The 16,603-nt window shown below is 39.2% G+C and overlaps 1 protein-coding gene across 1 annotated transcript in view; it reads right to left on the bottom strand.

The window, feature by feature from the left end:
* Positions 1-2,461: 2,461 nt before the first annotated feature.
* EPB41L3 (erythrocyte membrane protein band 4.1 like 3) overlaps positions 2,462-16,603 on the bottom strand; it is a 61,109-nt gene continuing 46,967 nt past the window's right edge. Inside the window, exons 14-22 of the mRNA XM_062501013.1 lie at positions 15,460-15,513; positions 13,536-13,571; positions 12,638-12,829; positions 6,666-6,788; positions 5,749-6,141; positions 4,540-4,671; positions 4,001-4,099; positions 2,839-2,919; positions 2,462-2,572 (exon numbers count right to left, since the gene is read on the bottom strand). Coding sequence (XP_062356997.1) covers positions 2,462-2,572; positions 2,839-2,919; positions 4,001-4,099; positions 4,540-4,671; positions 5,749-6,141; positions 6,666-6,788; positions 12,638-12,829; positions 13,536-13,571; positions 15,460-15,513 — 1,221 coding nt within the window. The remainder of the gene's footprint in view (positions 2,573-2,838; positions 2,920-4,000; positions 4,100-4,539; positions 4,672-5,748; positions 6,142-6,665; positions 6,789-12,637; positions 12,830-13,535; positions 13,572-15,459; positions 15,514-16,603) is intronic.

Here is a 16,603-nt window from a genome sequence, read left to right as displayed (position 1 = left end):
AACTCCCACTGTCTGCACAGTGCAGCATCAGCCACTGAAGACAAAACACATCTACTGTGCACATGAGTAAAACCTGTGGTTGGCTTACAAACATAACATTTTGGTGTTTTGAATACTAAAGACCACTAGGTGCTTTTAGACACAGAACAATACGATTTCAGATGCATTTACCACTTTTATTTCACTATGCAGAAACATACATTCACCATGTGTTGTGATGCAGCTGACAGTGTAATGGACGCTATCCCTTCTGTGGATTTTAGAGCGGGACACTAGTGACTTTTCAGTGGACGTTCTGTACAGGTTAAGGCTTGACTCAGAACTAGATAGTAAATGCTGACCAGATTCTCAAACAGATTTTTTTTTCCTCTGAGAACAAAAGGGAAATCAATAGAAAACCATCTTGGTTATTTCAGATTAATAATTTTCTAAAGCTGCAAACTAAGTAAAATACAGATTTTTTTTTCTCCAAAATAACTACATATAATTTACAAGGTTAGGATCTGTGAAGGGTGACTGGAAGCTGACTCTGAACAATGCTGACAAAAATCATTAAAGTTAATATACTAAAATCATTACTACCTCATAAGGTATTCAGTCAGGTATACAAAGCACACTTTGTAAGCATTTATATGTTTTGATAAGAGTAAAGATTCATCATTGTTTATCGGGCAGTAATAAAACCAGATGAAACAAATATAAGATTCAAGTTGTTTACTGAATAAACTGTGTTATTGGCACATCTAATGTGTGGTAAAACATTATACACAGTACCTATACAGCTTCTAGTATTTTGGGGGTAATCTTCATTTACAATATCTGTAAACAAAAGGCTTGCCACCTAACAAATTTTAATTTGTTTAGACTTTCAGAAACTGTGAAAGGCATGAACTGTTTATGTGTTACATGAGATCACTGTTTATATTGTTTATGAACGTGCAGGTAAAGCTGAAAACTTAGACATTTTAAGAAAATTAAAAATGCTGCTTTTCTGTAATTTTATTGTTGCTTCATGCAATATTGTTTAACTGCTGCTGATTCAGATTGCTTTCTATGGGAAGGTATCTCTGCCAGTTTCTTTATTAACGGTCAAGATCAATTCTTCTGTACTGAAATTTTCCATAGACAGATACAAGTCAGTCAGGTTGGAACTGAGACTCCATATAGGCTCTCGTATTCCTACTGGTCTGCATGTCTGGATTCATATGCATTCTAGATTATTCCTGCAGAAAAGAGAACTCAGTTAATTATTCAAAGCAACTACTCTCTTGCAAAAGAGATTTTGTCAATTTGCTCATATTAGAAAAGCTGTTTGAAAATGGCATCGTCCCAGTATAAGCAACTTGGACCAAATCCAAAGTCCACTGATGACATTGGAAAGAATTAATGACATCAATAGACTTTTAAGCAAGCCACACTGAGCTGTCTCTGAAACAATTAGCAGAATATCACAAGAATCACAGCTACTCACTCCTTAGTGACTGGTTCCATCTTCCAAATAAATAACTGACACTGAAATTCAGTTTTCTTTAGGGTCTGTATATCCAAAAGCAGGAGAGCCAAAGAGCTTCAAAAGGTGCTGTGTATTATGCTCTGTTACTTACAGCAAGTGCTAGGGAATACATATTTTTTAAGAATAAAATGCTGCTATCGATTCAACAAATCCGACAAGCAGCTTTTTCTTCCCCTTCTTCATACAGCATTCAAAGCAATTTGTGCAATGGTGCTGGCATTAAGAGCTTTTGCATAGCAGGTTAGTATGCATGACATGTTTCTGCACACAGAATAAATATAGGAATATTGAGACGTCTGTTTAGCCAGCCACTGTTGGAGAGCATGCCTTTACTGAGAAAAAGCTAGACACAAGGAAAGCTGCATTATCATCTCATCCTGATAGAAAATGCTGCTTTAAAACATTAAATGTTCTTTCAAGTACAAGAAAGCCAAGACACCCAAATACCGACAAACTAATTCACTGCATTTAAAAGCAAGTTGGACCACATCTTTGCAAGTTGGGAATTGAAGCGTAATTTTTAACATATCTGCACAAGACAGTTAGAAAGCAGCTGTAGGTTTTTCCCTTGGCATTTTTAAACCAAAATGCACACCTTTAAGAACAAATTGGTTTTGTTCTTAAATGACACAAAAGCAGACAACAGATTTTTGATGACTTCGAAAGTAGAAAATCAGACTATAACAAAGCATGGACAATGAGGACTTTTCAGAGAGCTAATAAAAGCAAATGAGTAGATTCTCTTTCTCCAGCTGGCACTGTTTAATGAAGGCAGACATCTAGAGCTGAATGTGGTTTACTTGCAAATAGCAGAACTGATAAGCAGCAACTTGAAAATGCCAGTGAGAGAAAGTGAAGAGTTAAAGGTGAAATATGGTAGGAAAATAACATCTGCAACATGCCAGCCCATTAAATGCCTAGGAAAATCATCTGGCCTCTTACCTGTGGTCAATCCTCCCCATCTTCTGGTGTGATTTCTGTCTCTTTATGTACCACTACTTTGGTCACTGACATGTCAGGGTGCTGCTCTTTGGCTTCTTTAATTGCCTGAGCCAGCGCCTATCCCAAGGAAACCACAGAAGGGCAAAAACAAAAAGGAGGTGGAACATGCATGATCAATAGCAGGGTGGAGAGATTCATGACATATTACACAATTTACAAATGAGGAAAATGATTAAAATATGAATTATACCATCACTGATTTAACTACTATTCCAGCTTAATTTAAGGCATGCCAGTATGAATAATATCTGTCAAAGCAATGTTTAGAAATGTTCTCTTTGGCAGTCTTCAGGGTAGCCTTTTTAGCAGTTTGTAGATTTTACCTGATCATGGTCAATATCTGCATCTCCTGTGATGACTATTCGCTTTTCAATTCTTGTCTCTGATATGCCTCCTTTCACAGTCTAGATGGGAGGGACAGAAATGCATGTCAGTAACTTACTTTACAGTGCTGCTACACATCCCCAGAATGATCAGTGCAAGAACCCTCTCATGACTGAACCGAAATAGCTCAAACAGCTTGTGCAGAGGTGACAACCCTGGACTGAAAGTGAGCAGTTCTGAAGTTGGCCTGAATGTTCTGAATGGACTAATGACCTCCAGATGTCCTTTCAACACAGTTAATTTTGCAATTCTAGTTAATCTGCACATGCATTGAAAGACGTTTGTATGTAAAAAATGGCAAACTTGGCCCATGAAAAATAGAATGGGAACACAAACAGCCCACGTTCAGACCTAATTTAAGTCCAGCTGCTTGCTTCAGAATGGTGTACGGGATGGTACAGCCTTTGTATGGCTCATCCACTAATGGGGGAACTTCACTGCAGAAAGATGAAATCCTGTTCTCAGCGAAAACTGGCAGGAGAGCTGACACAGCACTAAGGGTTTCTACCTGGGGAGGAAGTGTTTTTTAAATGTTGCCTTAGAACCCGGAAGACACAGTGTGGCTTGTTCGTGCAGATGAGCTCTCAGTCTGGCTGAGGGCAAGCTCCTCGGTGTACCACTCAGAAACACAGCCAAGGTGTTGGAGCTGACTGAATGTCCTGTTATGGCTACAGGATACAGATTCACTGTGTGCTTTCAACACCATGCAGCACTAATATCTCAGGGCTGAAAGGCATAGTCATGTCAATGAAGCCTCATGTTCAGACAAGTTATTCGTTCCAGGCTACCATTTGATGCCAATGTGGTTATACTCTTTCCAGTTCCAGGTAGTATTTGCAGCTAAATCAAGTGTCTCTGTACAGCAAGGTTTTGTGCTTGCATAGACAAACTCTAAGAGTTTAGGATTTGTGTAAAGTCGTTGATGATAATCAAATCAGCATAGCCAAAGACAGGTGGATAAAAACAAGTATTTATGGCAAATTTACAACATTTTATCAAGAGAGTATCAGAATATGTTCCCTTTTTGAAATAAATCATAGAACCAAAGCTAAACAGCATACACCTGGTGAAAAAGGAGCTCCCTGTTTTCTGAGCACTCACTTTGGTGATATGTGTAGTAGTTGTAGTGCTGGTGGTTTCAGATGTGATAGTTTGTGCACTCATCAATACACCTGGTTCAGAGTCAGCACCACAATCCACCTAGAAGCAAGAAGAGAAAAACCACCACTGAATAAATGCTCCTGAGCACAGGGAGGCAAGAACTGAATGGTTAAACTTCCCTCTATTTCTACAGTTCTTCATAAAGTGAGTATCTTGTGGGGACAACTGCTAGTGTGCTACTGACCATGTGTCAGTATTTCTCTGTGCCTCTGGAGGCTGTCCTTCTGCTTTGGAAGCCCATATGAGCTTAAAGATGGCACTTTTAAATCTGTAGTTTCATCAATGTTCTCGAAAGACCCTGTACTAGGATGTGAGCGTGACCCTTAGGTAAGTTATTCTTATGTATATCCTTATGTTAATATTCAATGCTTGAACAACTTAGAAAAGTTTGTACTAAAACATACATTTAAAGATGGGTGAAGAAATGGGTTCCTTAAAGGCACATTAAATTAGGCCATGTCTTTTGCAGAACTTCTTACCTGAGAAGACTCATATGTAATGGTTTTTGTTTCTGTATGGACTACTGGCACTTCCTTTGTTGAAATTTCAAGGGTTTCCCCACCAGCTGGAACACTGCTGAAACTTATAGTCTCAGTCTTCACAACTGGCGACTGCATGAACAAAAAAGAAGGAAATGGAACATTTAGCAAAGCTGATGGATTTTTCAGAAAAATTTTCTTTTGCTTGGGGCAAAGAAAGAATAACTAATGCAAATAACTAATGCAAATAACTAAGAATAACTAGTGCTCTGCTTTTTTAAAAAAACAAACTCATTTCAATACAGTGGTACACTCATGTAATGCTGGTGATATTTAGCACTTCCCTGGATTTTATGAAAACAAAGTCCAAAACATTCTAAATACTACAAGAGGCAATGGTCACAACTTGAAAAACAGGAGGTTCCCTGTGAACATGGGGAAAATCTTTTTCACTGTGAGAGTGACTGAACATTGGCACAGCTTGCCCAAGGATATTGTGGGGTGTCCTTTCTTGAAGATACTCAAAAGAAGCTCTCAGGACTTGGTCCTGGGCAGCAACTCACTCTGGATGTCCCTGCCTGATCAGGGGATTGGAGCAGATGACCTCCAGAAGGCCCTTCCAGCCTCAACTGCTCTGAGAATCTGTGATTCTACATTTTCTTAAAATGACATTTTCTTGAAATGAATTTTCTTAAAATTAATTTTGTCCAGGCTTAGTCATTTCATCTCCTGGGAAAAAAGCCTGCACAAAACAGCTCTTGAAATTTGACTAATGGGGCTAAGATAAGGAACCTGGTCTGTTTGAGACACAGTACACTTATTTATAATTGCACCAAGCATGGAAAAAAACCAATCTATTTCTGTCTTTGAGGACATGTGAACTTTGCCAACCTCAATGGACTTTGCCAAACAGAATGCCAGCTGATCTTGTTATCTGTTGCATAAAATTGAAGGAAATTTGGTATTTCTCTGCAGCATGAAAAGCAGTTTCAAGTAAAACATGCATGGCATTTTGCTAATGATGGAAATCAGCAGCAACCTTGCAGGTGACATGCAAGGAGGAAATAAGAAAAGAAAAAAAATGCTTACTGTAAAAGTGCAATCACAAAAACTGGACACACTTTACTTTAAATGACAGGAATTAACTTAGCCCACTAATGCCTACATTCACAGTTCAGCACAGACATGACCAATTTAATAACAAGTTACCTCAAAATGAGGTTTTCTTTCCAAAGACTCTGAAAGTTGAACAGTTGTTCTGTGCTCCTCTGCCTGCTCACACGAAGCAGCAGCAGCGACTCCTTCCTGTTTGGTTAGGGCTTTCCCAGCCTCCTCCCTTTTTTCCTCCTTCGCCCCCTCAGTCCCAGCAGAGCCCTCCTTCCCTTTCACGCCAGCAGCCACCGCTGACGCTGCCTCAGCCTGGGCATCCAGCGTAAGTCCGACCACTTTAGCAGGATCCCCGCCTGCATGCACCTCCATCCCATGTCTCTCCTTGACAACTACAGTCTCCTGTACAACCTTCTGCACTGTATCCTGATCCGGCTGAACTGCTTGCTTCATGTCACTGGAAGTTATCTCCTGAGACGTTGTTGTGTCTATTCTCTGCAGGGAAGGAAGAAGAAAACCCTCAGCATCAGAAGCAGACAACACTTATTTGTAGTAGCGCCCAAGCTGAATGTACTGTGAACATAAATTTGAAAAAATGGGCATTATATTTTGCCAAGTTATTTCTCCCACAGTGCATGTGGATTTTCGATCTCAGGATGTAATCAGAATAGAAGGAATGGAAAACAAAGCAAGAATTAAAATTTTTTAAAGTGAAGAGAAATTTCAGTGTTGGTGGCCTTCTCATTGGTATTTTTGTGTGAGTTTTACAAAGGCAAAATACAGCATCCCACAAAATGACCAAAATAAAATGAAATTAAAGAAAACCTGGTTGTTGCTTTTTTTTTTTTTTTTTCCTTTTTGGTGAAGTTTCTGTTGTGGTTCATTGTAACAAAGGAAAACACACATGAATACATGGATTAGTTACACAGTTCCATATTGTGCAAAAACCACAAAACAAGAGAAAAACAAAAGTAATTGGTGTGTGGTTATGACATCGATGGAGGGAATCAAGCAGCCACCTGAGCCCAGCTATGGGAAGTAGAAGTAACCCCTCCTATGAACTCAGTCGGTTTTCTGGCGGACTCTATAAAAGTGAAGATATCTGAACCATCCAAGGTTTTTTCACTGGTGGACTGTTTAGTCTAAATAGACAAAGAAATGTAGAGTCATACACAGAGAAAAGGCAGACCCATATGCACAGACATATTAATTGCCAAGTGGAGACAGAGGAAAAGGAGAGAAGGTTGCAGGGGCACGGAGAGGTTGGAAAGAGGAAAAGAATGGGAAAAAAAATCAGAGCAAATTCATAATGGCTGTAGTAAGCAATAGTTACAAAGCGTAGTTGTTAGCATTGGCATTTTGCTGGTTCAAGCAAACCTTTTTTTTTTTTTTTCCTTTTATTAACAAGCCACAGCAGCAATACTGAATTTCAGTACATAAACCAGAAAGGTTGAAAGCCTTATACAATGTCTGCTTCAGACTGTGAGACAGATTCAAAATATGAGAGAAAATAAATAAGCTGGGTTGGCTGCTGTCAACATAAAGCCAGGCAGCAAGAGAACCAAAAGCTAGGGTGGTGTGAAGGGATTGCCTAAGAGAAGTCATGCTTTTATCTTTAAATCGTGGCATGAAGTCAAAGCCACTTGTTACCACTACTTTTGATGCAGACGACTCAGTAACATAGTGAGCAGTAGCAATGGTAAATGGCTGTTCTCTGGAATATCTCCACTCAGACAGGCTCTTATCTGTCCAGGCAAACGCCCCTGCTTTTACAGCTTCTCCGCCAAGATGCTTTTCTGCTTTTCCAAGCTGTAAGCTTTCCAGTGTACCAAGTAACTGAAAATCCTGGTCCATCCTTAGTGTCTTTTTCAAACTCTCCTCTTCAGGGCTTACCAATTGAGATTCTGCTTCCTTTATGGGTGTCAGAGAGTCAGACAGCTTTCTTCTCGTGCTCTGCACATCGGAGCCCCGCCTGGCTTTCTCATCAGTGGCAGGCTTGAGGATCTCATACTTGGCCACTATTGGAGCGATTTTTACAGATTCTTGCACTTCCCCTTCCAGTTTACGCAAAGTTTCTACTGAAGGCTGTACTGCTTTCTCGCCCTCTTTAGCTTTACTTGTCATGGTTACAATTTTCCCAGATACAGTATCATAGGACTTTCCTAGGGTGAACATTTTCTGCTTATTCTCCTCATTGGATTGTATTTCACTTTCCAAGTCCTCAAAGCTCTGCATTAGAATGGTACTGGATTTTAATATCTCAGGTGGAAAGGCAGTTTTGCTGCTCACAGTCACTACTTTGTATGCCAGATTTTTTTCCGATTCAGCATCAACTACCTCAGAGGGTATTTTGTCTATAATAACCCAATCCTCAGTGCCCTATATTTGAGATATAAAAGCTAAATTAGAATATCTTCAGGTTTATTTGTACTTCAGGACCACTAAATTATGAAGACTTTTAAGAAATCATGTTGCTTCTTCTGAAAGCATTTTAGCATTGTACCTCTTAGAGCAGTTATCAAGCAAATAAGCAGAACTGCCTTACACAAAATATGATTGATTTCTTTGCATATTCTCTCTCTTCAGAGGTCCATATAATATGGACCCAAAACCATTATTTTTGCCACGCTATTTCTGTATTTGTTTGAAGCAAAATAGCAGGTCAACACATAATTAATGGTGATTGGAATCAACCTGGGTTAAAAATCACATATTGCAGTGGTTCACAAAGCTACAGTCAAAAAAAAAAAATTACAAAAATAGGGCAAATAAGCCCATTCAACTATACCCCAGTTGCTGCAAACATGCTGTTAATGACGTTTTAGAATAGTACGCTTTTGTATATAGCCTTCACTCAATTTCCTTGTTTTCGTTAGAACATCAGTGCCCTTCAGGATTGCTTAAATGGAGAAGCACAACACAGCAAACTGTATCAACTAATCATTAAACTAAAAATTCTGAAGGAAACTTAATTGCAGCATCTTTTATCCTCCTCATGCAAATGTGCTATGTGATTTGCTTTGACTATGAAACCAGCATCCAGTTATTTGACTTTAAGACCATAATGTCTGTATTTAACTAAGCAAATGATGCAGTTTAAAATTGAATGAATTAAAAATAACCTCTAGGGATGATGGGATACTTTTCTGGATAATGATTTGATGAGAAGTAACCAAAGTGCCAGCAGATTCTCCTTCCTGCAGCTTCTTCTCTATCACACTTGGCTAATAGAAAAACCAATAAAAATATAAAGTTCACCATCACTCAGTATAATCTAAATTCACTTGACAATATAAAGGAAACTCATTCTCGTGACAAAAGTGCCCATTCACCATAACGTTCTCAGTGAGGTTTATGCTGGAAATGCATGCAAACTGCAAACAACAACCAAACAGCACTGTGCACGTAGATTTCTAAACAGCAGAGAAATCAGTCTCCATTAGGAAGTCATAAGATCTGGAGAGGACCTATTCCTCAGAATTTGGTCTCCAGTTTATATCTCTGTCTGAAACTTATGAAATAATAATAATAATAATAATAATAATAATAATAATAATAATATGAAAAGGGAGGGCTTGGAAAGCAAAAAAAGATAAAATAATAAAACATTGCCATCCTTTCTGACTATATTTCAATGAAGTATCATTTATTTTTACCTGCATTTCAAGGAATGTAGTACCTCCCTTCTGCAAAAATATGAGTTTTTCTGATTTTTCTGTTTCTTCTTTGGTCTAATGTCAGGGGAATAAATTATTTTAGTAAATGGAGGGTATAAAGTCCTCTATACTTTACAGTAGCTCATATTTCTCTACTCTACAAATTATTAATCACATGGAAAAACAGGAAACAGAATTAGAGAGAATAATTTTACAGCATAAAGGTTTCCAATAAGAAGTGAAATCAGTGTCTCTCTGGGGTAGATGCAAAGGAGACATGAGTGTACAAATGGTATTCACAAGTGTAGCACAAAACCCACTAAACTGAATAACACCCAGGTGTGGATGCACTGCTTTTCTTTCATTTCATATTATTCATTTAACTGGAACTGATGCCACCTTACACATCTTCCACCAGTAGCCCAGAACAGGACCCTCCACCTCCACTCTGGTCAAGGCTCTCTCTGCTGAAGCAGGCAGGTGTGCCCAGCAAAGATTTCAGCTCTCCCTTTTTCCCTGCTGATATTAGAAGTCTTAGGAGCACTTTTCCTACAGAGGGAGCTGTCTGTTGTTCTGTTATCCTGTAGTGTGACACAGAAATCTCCTATCTTTTATCCCACCAGCATTTTCCCAGTGCTATGAGAATAATAAGACTATCTGTCTTGGACAACTGGAAAACTTTTTAATTCTGGTAAGACTCAATTTCCCAAGGCTTTTGAGCTCACCTTCTGGGCTGTCCACTGTGGTCATTTGACCAGAGAAAGTAAGCCCCTGAAGAGCAAAATGGATTTCTTGCCAAACCTTTTCTAGTAACTTCAGTTACTACTATACTAAATAGCTATGCTAATGGAAGTCCTATGAATTGCATGATAAAAGGGTACATATACTCAAGTAGAAAGATAGAAATTTAAAGAGAAATATGAAACTAGAAAGGGATAAATGGCTCAACTCACTGACTGTGATGAGATTCACAACTCCTTTATTCCTAAAATGTTAGTTTCATCCAGTCCAGGTCAGATTAAACATTGTCAAGGACTTTGTCAATAAGACAGCTTTTATGTTCTACAGATATTTGGCCACCATTATGGAAGATATTTAAAACAATATTTTTCATCACTAAGGAAAACCAAAGTATTTCCCCATCTGTTCTAAAACAAGTGGTGACTAGACAGGCTTAAAGTCACACTGACGAAAAACTCAGGTGCCTCATGCTCGAAGACCATGTTTTATTATAAGAAGGTGCTAAAGGTAACAGCACTGAACACGTTTTTAAAGTAGATAAGCTAAACTAACTATGTTACTTATTTAACTAGCAGAAGGCATCACACTATCTTGACTACCTCTGCATTTCTTAGTAGACATCAAGGAGCAGATTTTGACCTATGGATGGCTTCAGCTTTTTCCTGAAAAAATCCCCTCTCATCAGGACATGTGAACTGAAACCATCTCACTTACTGGAGCCAAAGGAATGGCAGCATTATCTACATTATCTATATATCTATTACCTACAGCAGAAGTCACCTCAGAGTTAGGTAGTGACAGCTCCAGTCTGCTCTTAATTTTCCACAGAAGTACTTTCATTTGGATGAAGTTATGTGAATCAGACGTAGGTTTCTTAGATGTGTACAAGGTATACATGCATCTAAGTAACTGGACATTGCTTTTGGGCAAGTTGTCTTCTACTAACAAGATAAGAGATACCAGATAATTCTTGCCCTTTTCCTTTCCAAACGAATGGTTAAATTCAGATCTGCTTCCTCAGGGTGAAGCCTACATAGCTGTGTAATACTTTGCTACTGCTCATGTGTTTTAATTTAAAAACAAAAACTATTAAGTTGCTAAAGTAATAAAGATATTAAACAAACAGGGTGGTGCTAAGTTTGCAGTCCTCTGATTCAGGTTCAGCTAGCCACCCTTTCTAACAGTTCCTTACATCTTTATTAAGATAAATGCATCCTGTTCATTGTAGTTAAAATTTTACTTTTAGAAGGATAAAACTTTATTTTCAATTACAATTAAACCAACCTGTTTGTAAGGTCTATTATGATTCCTGAACAAGGCAGTAGGAGCAACACTAAAACTCCTCTGTGCTCTGCTCAGAAGGGAAGTTTGAGCACTGAGCCTGCTTTCTTAGGTACTTTAATCCAACTTAAGACCACACTAATACACATCTGATGCCCTCATGAGCCACTGGGTATAACGTGAGAGAGGAGGAGGTGAGAGCCCTTTCTTTGGCAATATCTCTTTCCCTATCAGGAGAAGCTGACACTTGCTACCTGCATGCCTCCAGGGATGCCCTCCCCCAGAGTTGTGGGTCTGCAACACCAACCTCTGAGGTGAGGAAGCAGAACAGTCTTTCAATTTACACTTTCCAGACAATTTTTACTGAGTTCCTTATAACATTACATCAGTGTTGTGGGCAGAGAAACAAATCTCGTGACAATTTATTGGTCTTTGATGGTAAAACAAAGAGGTACCCATAAAGATAATTCCTGTGAGACAGAAACCAGATACCCATTCATAACAGAATAAAAAAATTAACTTTCAGGCAGACCACACAATCTTATTTGTTTTTGTTCCACTGGACTTAAGCCAAGACTGCACTATGTATTGCAACACAAATATTGCCTTGCTGCTCCTACATGTCCTTATCTACCTACAAAGCAAGCAAACACCAGCTTTTAAACTGTCAAGTTTCTGACAAGCACTTCAAGACTGCACAGTGAGCAGGATTTTTTCATACATGCACACTGCATGAAAATGCAGATACTTAGCAATCTGGATTAGGTCTTCAATTGACAGTATCCAGCAGACTGCAGCAACCATCAGGTCCCTTATGGAACTGGCCAAGAAAGTCTAATTATCATCATGATTTCTTTCCTGTTTTTAGAGACTGAGAGTTCTGCCCTTTGTTTTGTATTTTCTTTTCAAACTTGGCACCATAGCCTCCACCCTGCTACACTGCTGCTCCCAGCCAGTCACCATTGCTTAAATTTTCTCTCCATCACTTTTATGGTTTCTTTCACACATGGCTGGACTTCCTCAAGCTCACCGAACCTGTAGCATCGCCTGTGTTTTGCACCCTCAAAGAGACCCAGTTCTGCCACACAGCTTCCAGTGAATTTAATTCTCTACATACACATATATTTATGTATGTATATATTTACGGTATCTGCTCTTCCTCCCATCTTTGCTGCTAGAGCCTGTGTCCTGAGAAAAGGGAGTGCCTGCAAGCAGGGATTGGCCTCTAACTACGGCCTCTGATCTAGCGAGAGGTGCTACTAAGTAAAAATGCATAGACAAATACATAATGAAGCCTTTCAGCTCACGCTGACCTCTTCAGGCACTAGTGGTTCAATCATAGGAGCATCCTCCTGCCTTGCTGCAAGCCGAACAGGAGATGTGGAAAGCCTCTTCTCCCACTCATTAGACACAGTCGTTTCTGTGGAGGTTTCCAAGAAGGTGCGTTTCAACTCGCTTATATTGGTCTGATGTTTCATCAGATCTTCCTGGGTTTTGTCTAGATCCTAGACAGTTTTAAAAGAATAGAGCAGTTTGTGATACATACTAAGCCAACCAAACTTTAGAGCCAAAACACACAACTTGGTTAGTATAGAGGGAAGTAACAGCTCAGGGAGCCAGGGAGCACAGCACTAACACAACACTCTGTGAAAATGTGGCATTTTGAAAGAGAACAGCATAGCATATCTCATACAAGTGACTCTAAATACACTCTTAAAGAGCCTATCCATATCACTATAATTTGCACCTGATAAGAGGCTCCAAACAAACAAACATATGCGCGTGGAGGCACACACATATACGCACACGCATATCGATATTGATAGTACAAGTTAGAGGAGTCATCATAATCTGAGAGAAAAAAATAATCTATTAGCAGGTGGGAGTACACAGTTCATGCATCATAGTGCAGATCCACAGTTTACCACTAAAACTAACACACATGTACGTACATGCACTGGTATATACCAATACCAACCTCTAACATAAGATTACTATGTTTGACATACACATTTTCACCCTGTATTCGCTTAATCAGACTATTCTGAAAGAAGTGAAAAAGAAAGGGAAAGGTAAGGGACACAGTATTGAAAGGATACAAAATGCTGTTTCTACACATTTCTTCACAGAGAACCGACAGTAACATGCTGAAAGAGGCAAACACCTCCAACATTGATACCTGAGCAACATCTAGACCTTTTGTTTCTGTACCTGTGCCTTTAGATCTCCGTCCTCCTCTTGATCCGACTGCCAGCATGAGAAAGATTGGAAAACAACACCTTACCCACTTGTATGAATGAAGGCTTTGTGAACATTGGTGAGAGGTACACACTAGGTTAAAATCCCATTTTCTCTTCACTAAGTGTTTAAGGAGAAGAAGTAGACACACTGGCTTTGCACGGTTTTCCTAACTCAGAGTAAACTCTTCTCAAATTTGTATTTTACTATCGAAGGGATATTAAACATCTTCCTTTTATAAATACTGCTACTCTCCATATTCATAGATCTCTATGGAGCAGCAGCTGCACCTTCTCACCAAGGTTACGGCTAGTCTAGGATTGAACAGCAACAATAAATGCTTTGGAATTCCATAATCCCAGAATTTACACATAGGACATAATCTGGGCCACAAGCAAAGCTTTGCATAAACTCACCATGGGCAAACAACCTCCAACACTTTCTACAGAAGGAAGCACATTTTATTTGTTTAAAATGCTACTTCTCTAACCATAGTCCCTTTCTGTATTTCTGTAATTTTAGTTCATATTTAGCCTGCATATATTCTTTCAGGACCTTTCATCTGGAATGGCACACACATCCCGTCCACTTCAGTGCACATTTTCAAAAGCAAAGCCATAAGGACTGCCCAAGCAGCCCTGTTTCCAAGGGTGCAATTTTCAGGTGGCAGATATACCACACGTTTTCAAAATCAGGTATCTGTAAGAAAAACTGAGATATCTGAAAAACTGATATATGCCATATCTTCTCCTCTAAATAAGGATGGGAACTAGGGATATTAACATGCATTTTTGAGAAATAAACTGAACATTTTAAATGTCACAATTTTATGATTATGTTTTATTTTCTGCAGGGCTCAAGGCCTGAAGCTATGGAGTGGAAGAACCACTTTAAAGCACTTTGTACTTCTGACTCATCTAAACAGACTTTATGTTGTTGCACTGTTTGAATTCTTTTAATGCCCATGCTGCTATTTTATTGTTAATTTTTCATATAGTCCTAATTAGACAAATGACTCATGGGAAAATCTGTTGATTACTTTACAGCTCAGTTCAAATTTATTCTATTTACAGCTAAAGCTGAATCTTTCTGACGTGTCATACAGGAAACATTTCCTTGACAATAATTTTAACAGTGTCAAACATTAATGAGATCCTTCTGGAAACCTAGAGTAGTGTTTGTGGTAAGACTCTTCTAGCAGATGTCAGACACAATTCAGCTCATGTTTGCAGCTGCAACCATATTAATTATGAAAGCATTATATGCACTTCAGTGAAGTCACATAGGGTTGAATTTGCCTGCACAGTCTATGTACCATGCTGTGGATATGAGGCTTCTCAGTACAAGGAAAATATAAACATTTTACATTTCTCATCTGAAAAGAATACCTGGACTAGTAGTGGCAATATGTGAAGATGCCATGTGAAATTACATTAAAGTAAAACCTTAGATACTGAAAACGTGAAAATATCTCTATTCAATAAATTTGAAAACTGTTTTTTATTTTCTTTTCCCCACTATTCCACTCAGACTTTGGAGTATAAGAGCAAACAAGCAAGCAAAAAAACCCCAGGGTATGATCTGGCCAGCACAACCCTCCAGATGGGCAGTACTGGCACGGGTGACACCGCCACTGCCCCACCACTAACCACACAACACAGAGGCCTTGCAGCTTCCAAACCAAACTCAGAAATCAGAGGAACCCATAGGGAGCACTGGAAACTCAGCTCTCCAAGCAAAGCTCTCCCGCTTGCAGGCACGCACATGCACACACACGCAGGGAGGGATCATGAGCTGCCGTAGCAGACATGCGGTTTAGCCCCGAGGCCCAAGGTTGTGAAGAGAGGAGGCAAAACCCTCTCCCCTGCCATAGCTGAGTGCCGGCAACTGTACAAACCTCGGTGGCAGTGGTCTCACCATCAGCCGCAGTATCCGTCTGCTCACTGTCAGTCTATTGGGTTAGACAAGTACCCGGGTCCCGAGAGGAAGGCAGGAATAAAGAATAAACCCAGCTCATCAGTACACGCGGCTCACGCGGGGAACTGTTAAACTCAACATCCCTGTGAACTGCATTAGCATTGCTTTTCAAACAACGCGCATGTCAAAGAAGCAAAATAAAAATGCTATATTAGTAAACAGAACAGACTCAGAGGAAGACTCAAGGCGTACTGTACACAGTATATGGCTTTACTGGAACAAATTTATAAGCCAAACAAAGCATTATTGGGAAAATGTGATTTGAATAGCAGATTTTTTTTTCCCCTTAACAAAGCCAGGTAGCTATAAAAATAAATGGGGGGGGGGGAAGTGACTAATATTTTCTAAAGAAACTTTTCCTCCCATCATGATTTTTAAAGAAAATTATTGAACTAATTTCTGTTCTAGCCAATATAAAGTGCTGGTTAAATTATTATCTGGAGGGGGAAAAGATAATTAAAAAAAAACCAACAAAGAAGCTACTTTGACAGTCATCTGACTTTCAACCCCTTATTTGTACAGAGGTTGTTCTTGTCTCCACATTTATATACCATGAGGCTGTCTGCATTACCAAGGAGTTCAAATAATCATACCCCCAGCCCATCTACTGTCTGTCTGTGGAGTAATGGTAAGGCTCAGATCCCACTCGGTTCCAATAAAGAACAGCTGATAATTGTTAATGATAGTAAAAAGAAAGAAAACTGCCATTAAAAGAAGAAAAAAATACTTCTCATTCCATTTAAGAATATGGATGAAAGCAGGAGAAAAACAAAAGTAACTTCCCCAGGCTCCCAAACACTTACTAGGTATGAGTGATAAAAATGAAACAAAGCACAGCATTGCACAGATTGATCTATCCCTGCTTTGAATGAAGAACATTTTACTGGAGAACAGAAGTATCAAGCTTAATAGAGAGTGGAGGTTACTACAGACTGAGAAGATAATTCAAAAAACTACTCTGATGTCAGGTAAGCGTATGGAAAACTAGTAAGTAAAGTGCACCCTACTGCCCCAGACTGGCACATCCAAGTTGTTTTGATAGCAGTGAAAACTCTGGTTTCCGT

This window comes from Cinclus cinclus, chromosome 1 (assembly GCF_963662255.1).
Source record: "Cinclus cinclus chromosome 1, bCinCin1.1, whole genome shotgun sequence".
In the NCBI taxonomy this organism is placed as follows: Eukaryota; Metazoa; Chordata; class Aves; order Passeriformes; family Cinclidae; genus Cinclus; species Cinclus cinclus.
This window is presented reverse-complemented; position numbering and strand designations above follow the sequence as displayed.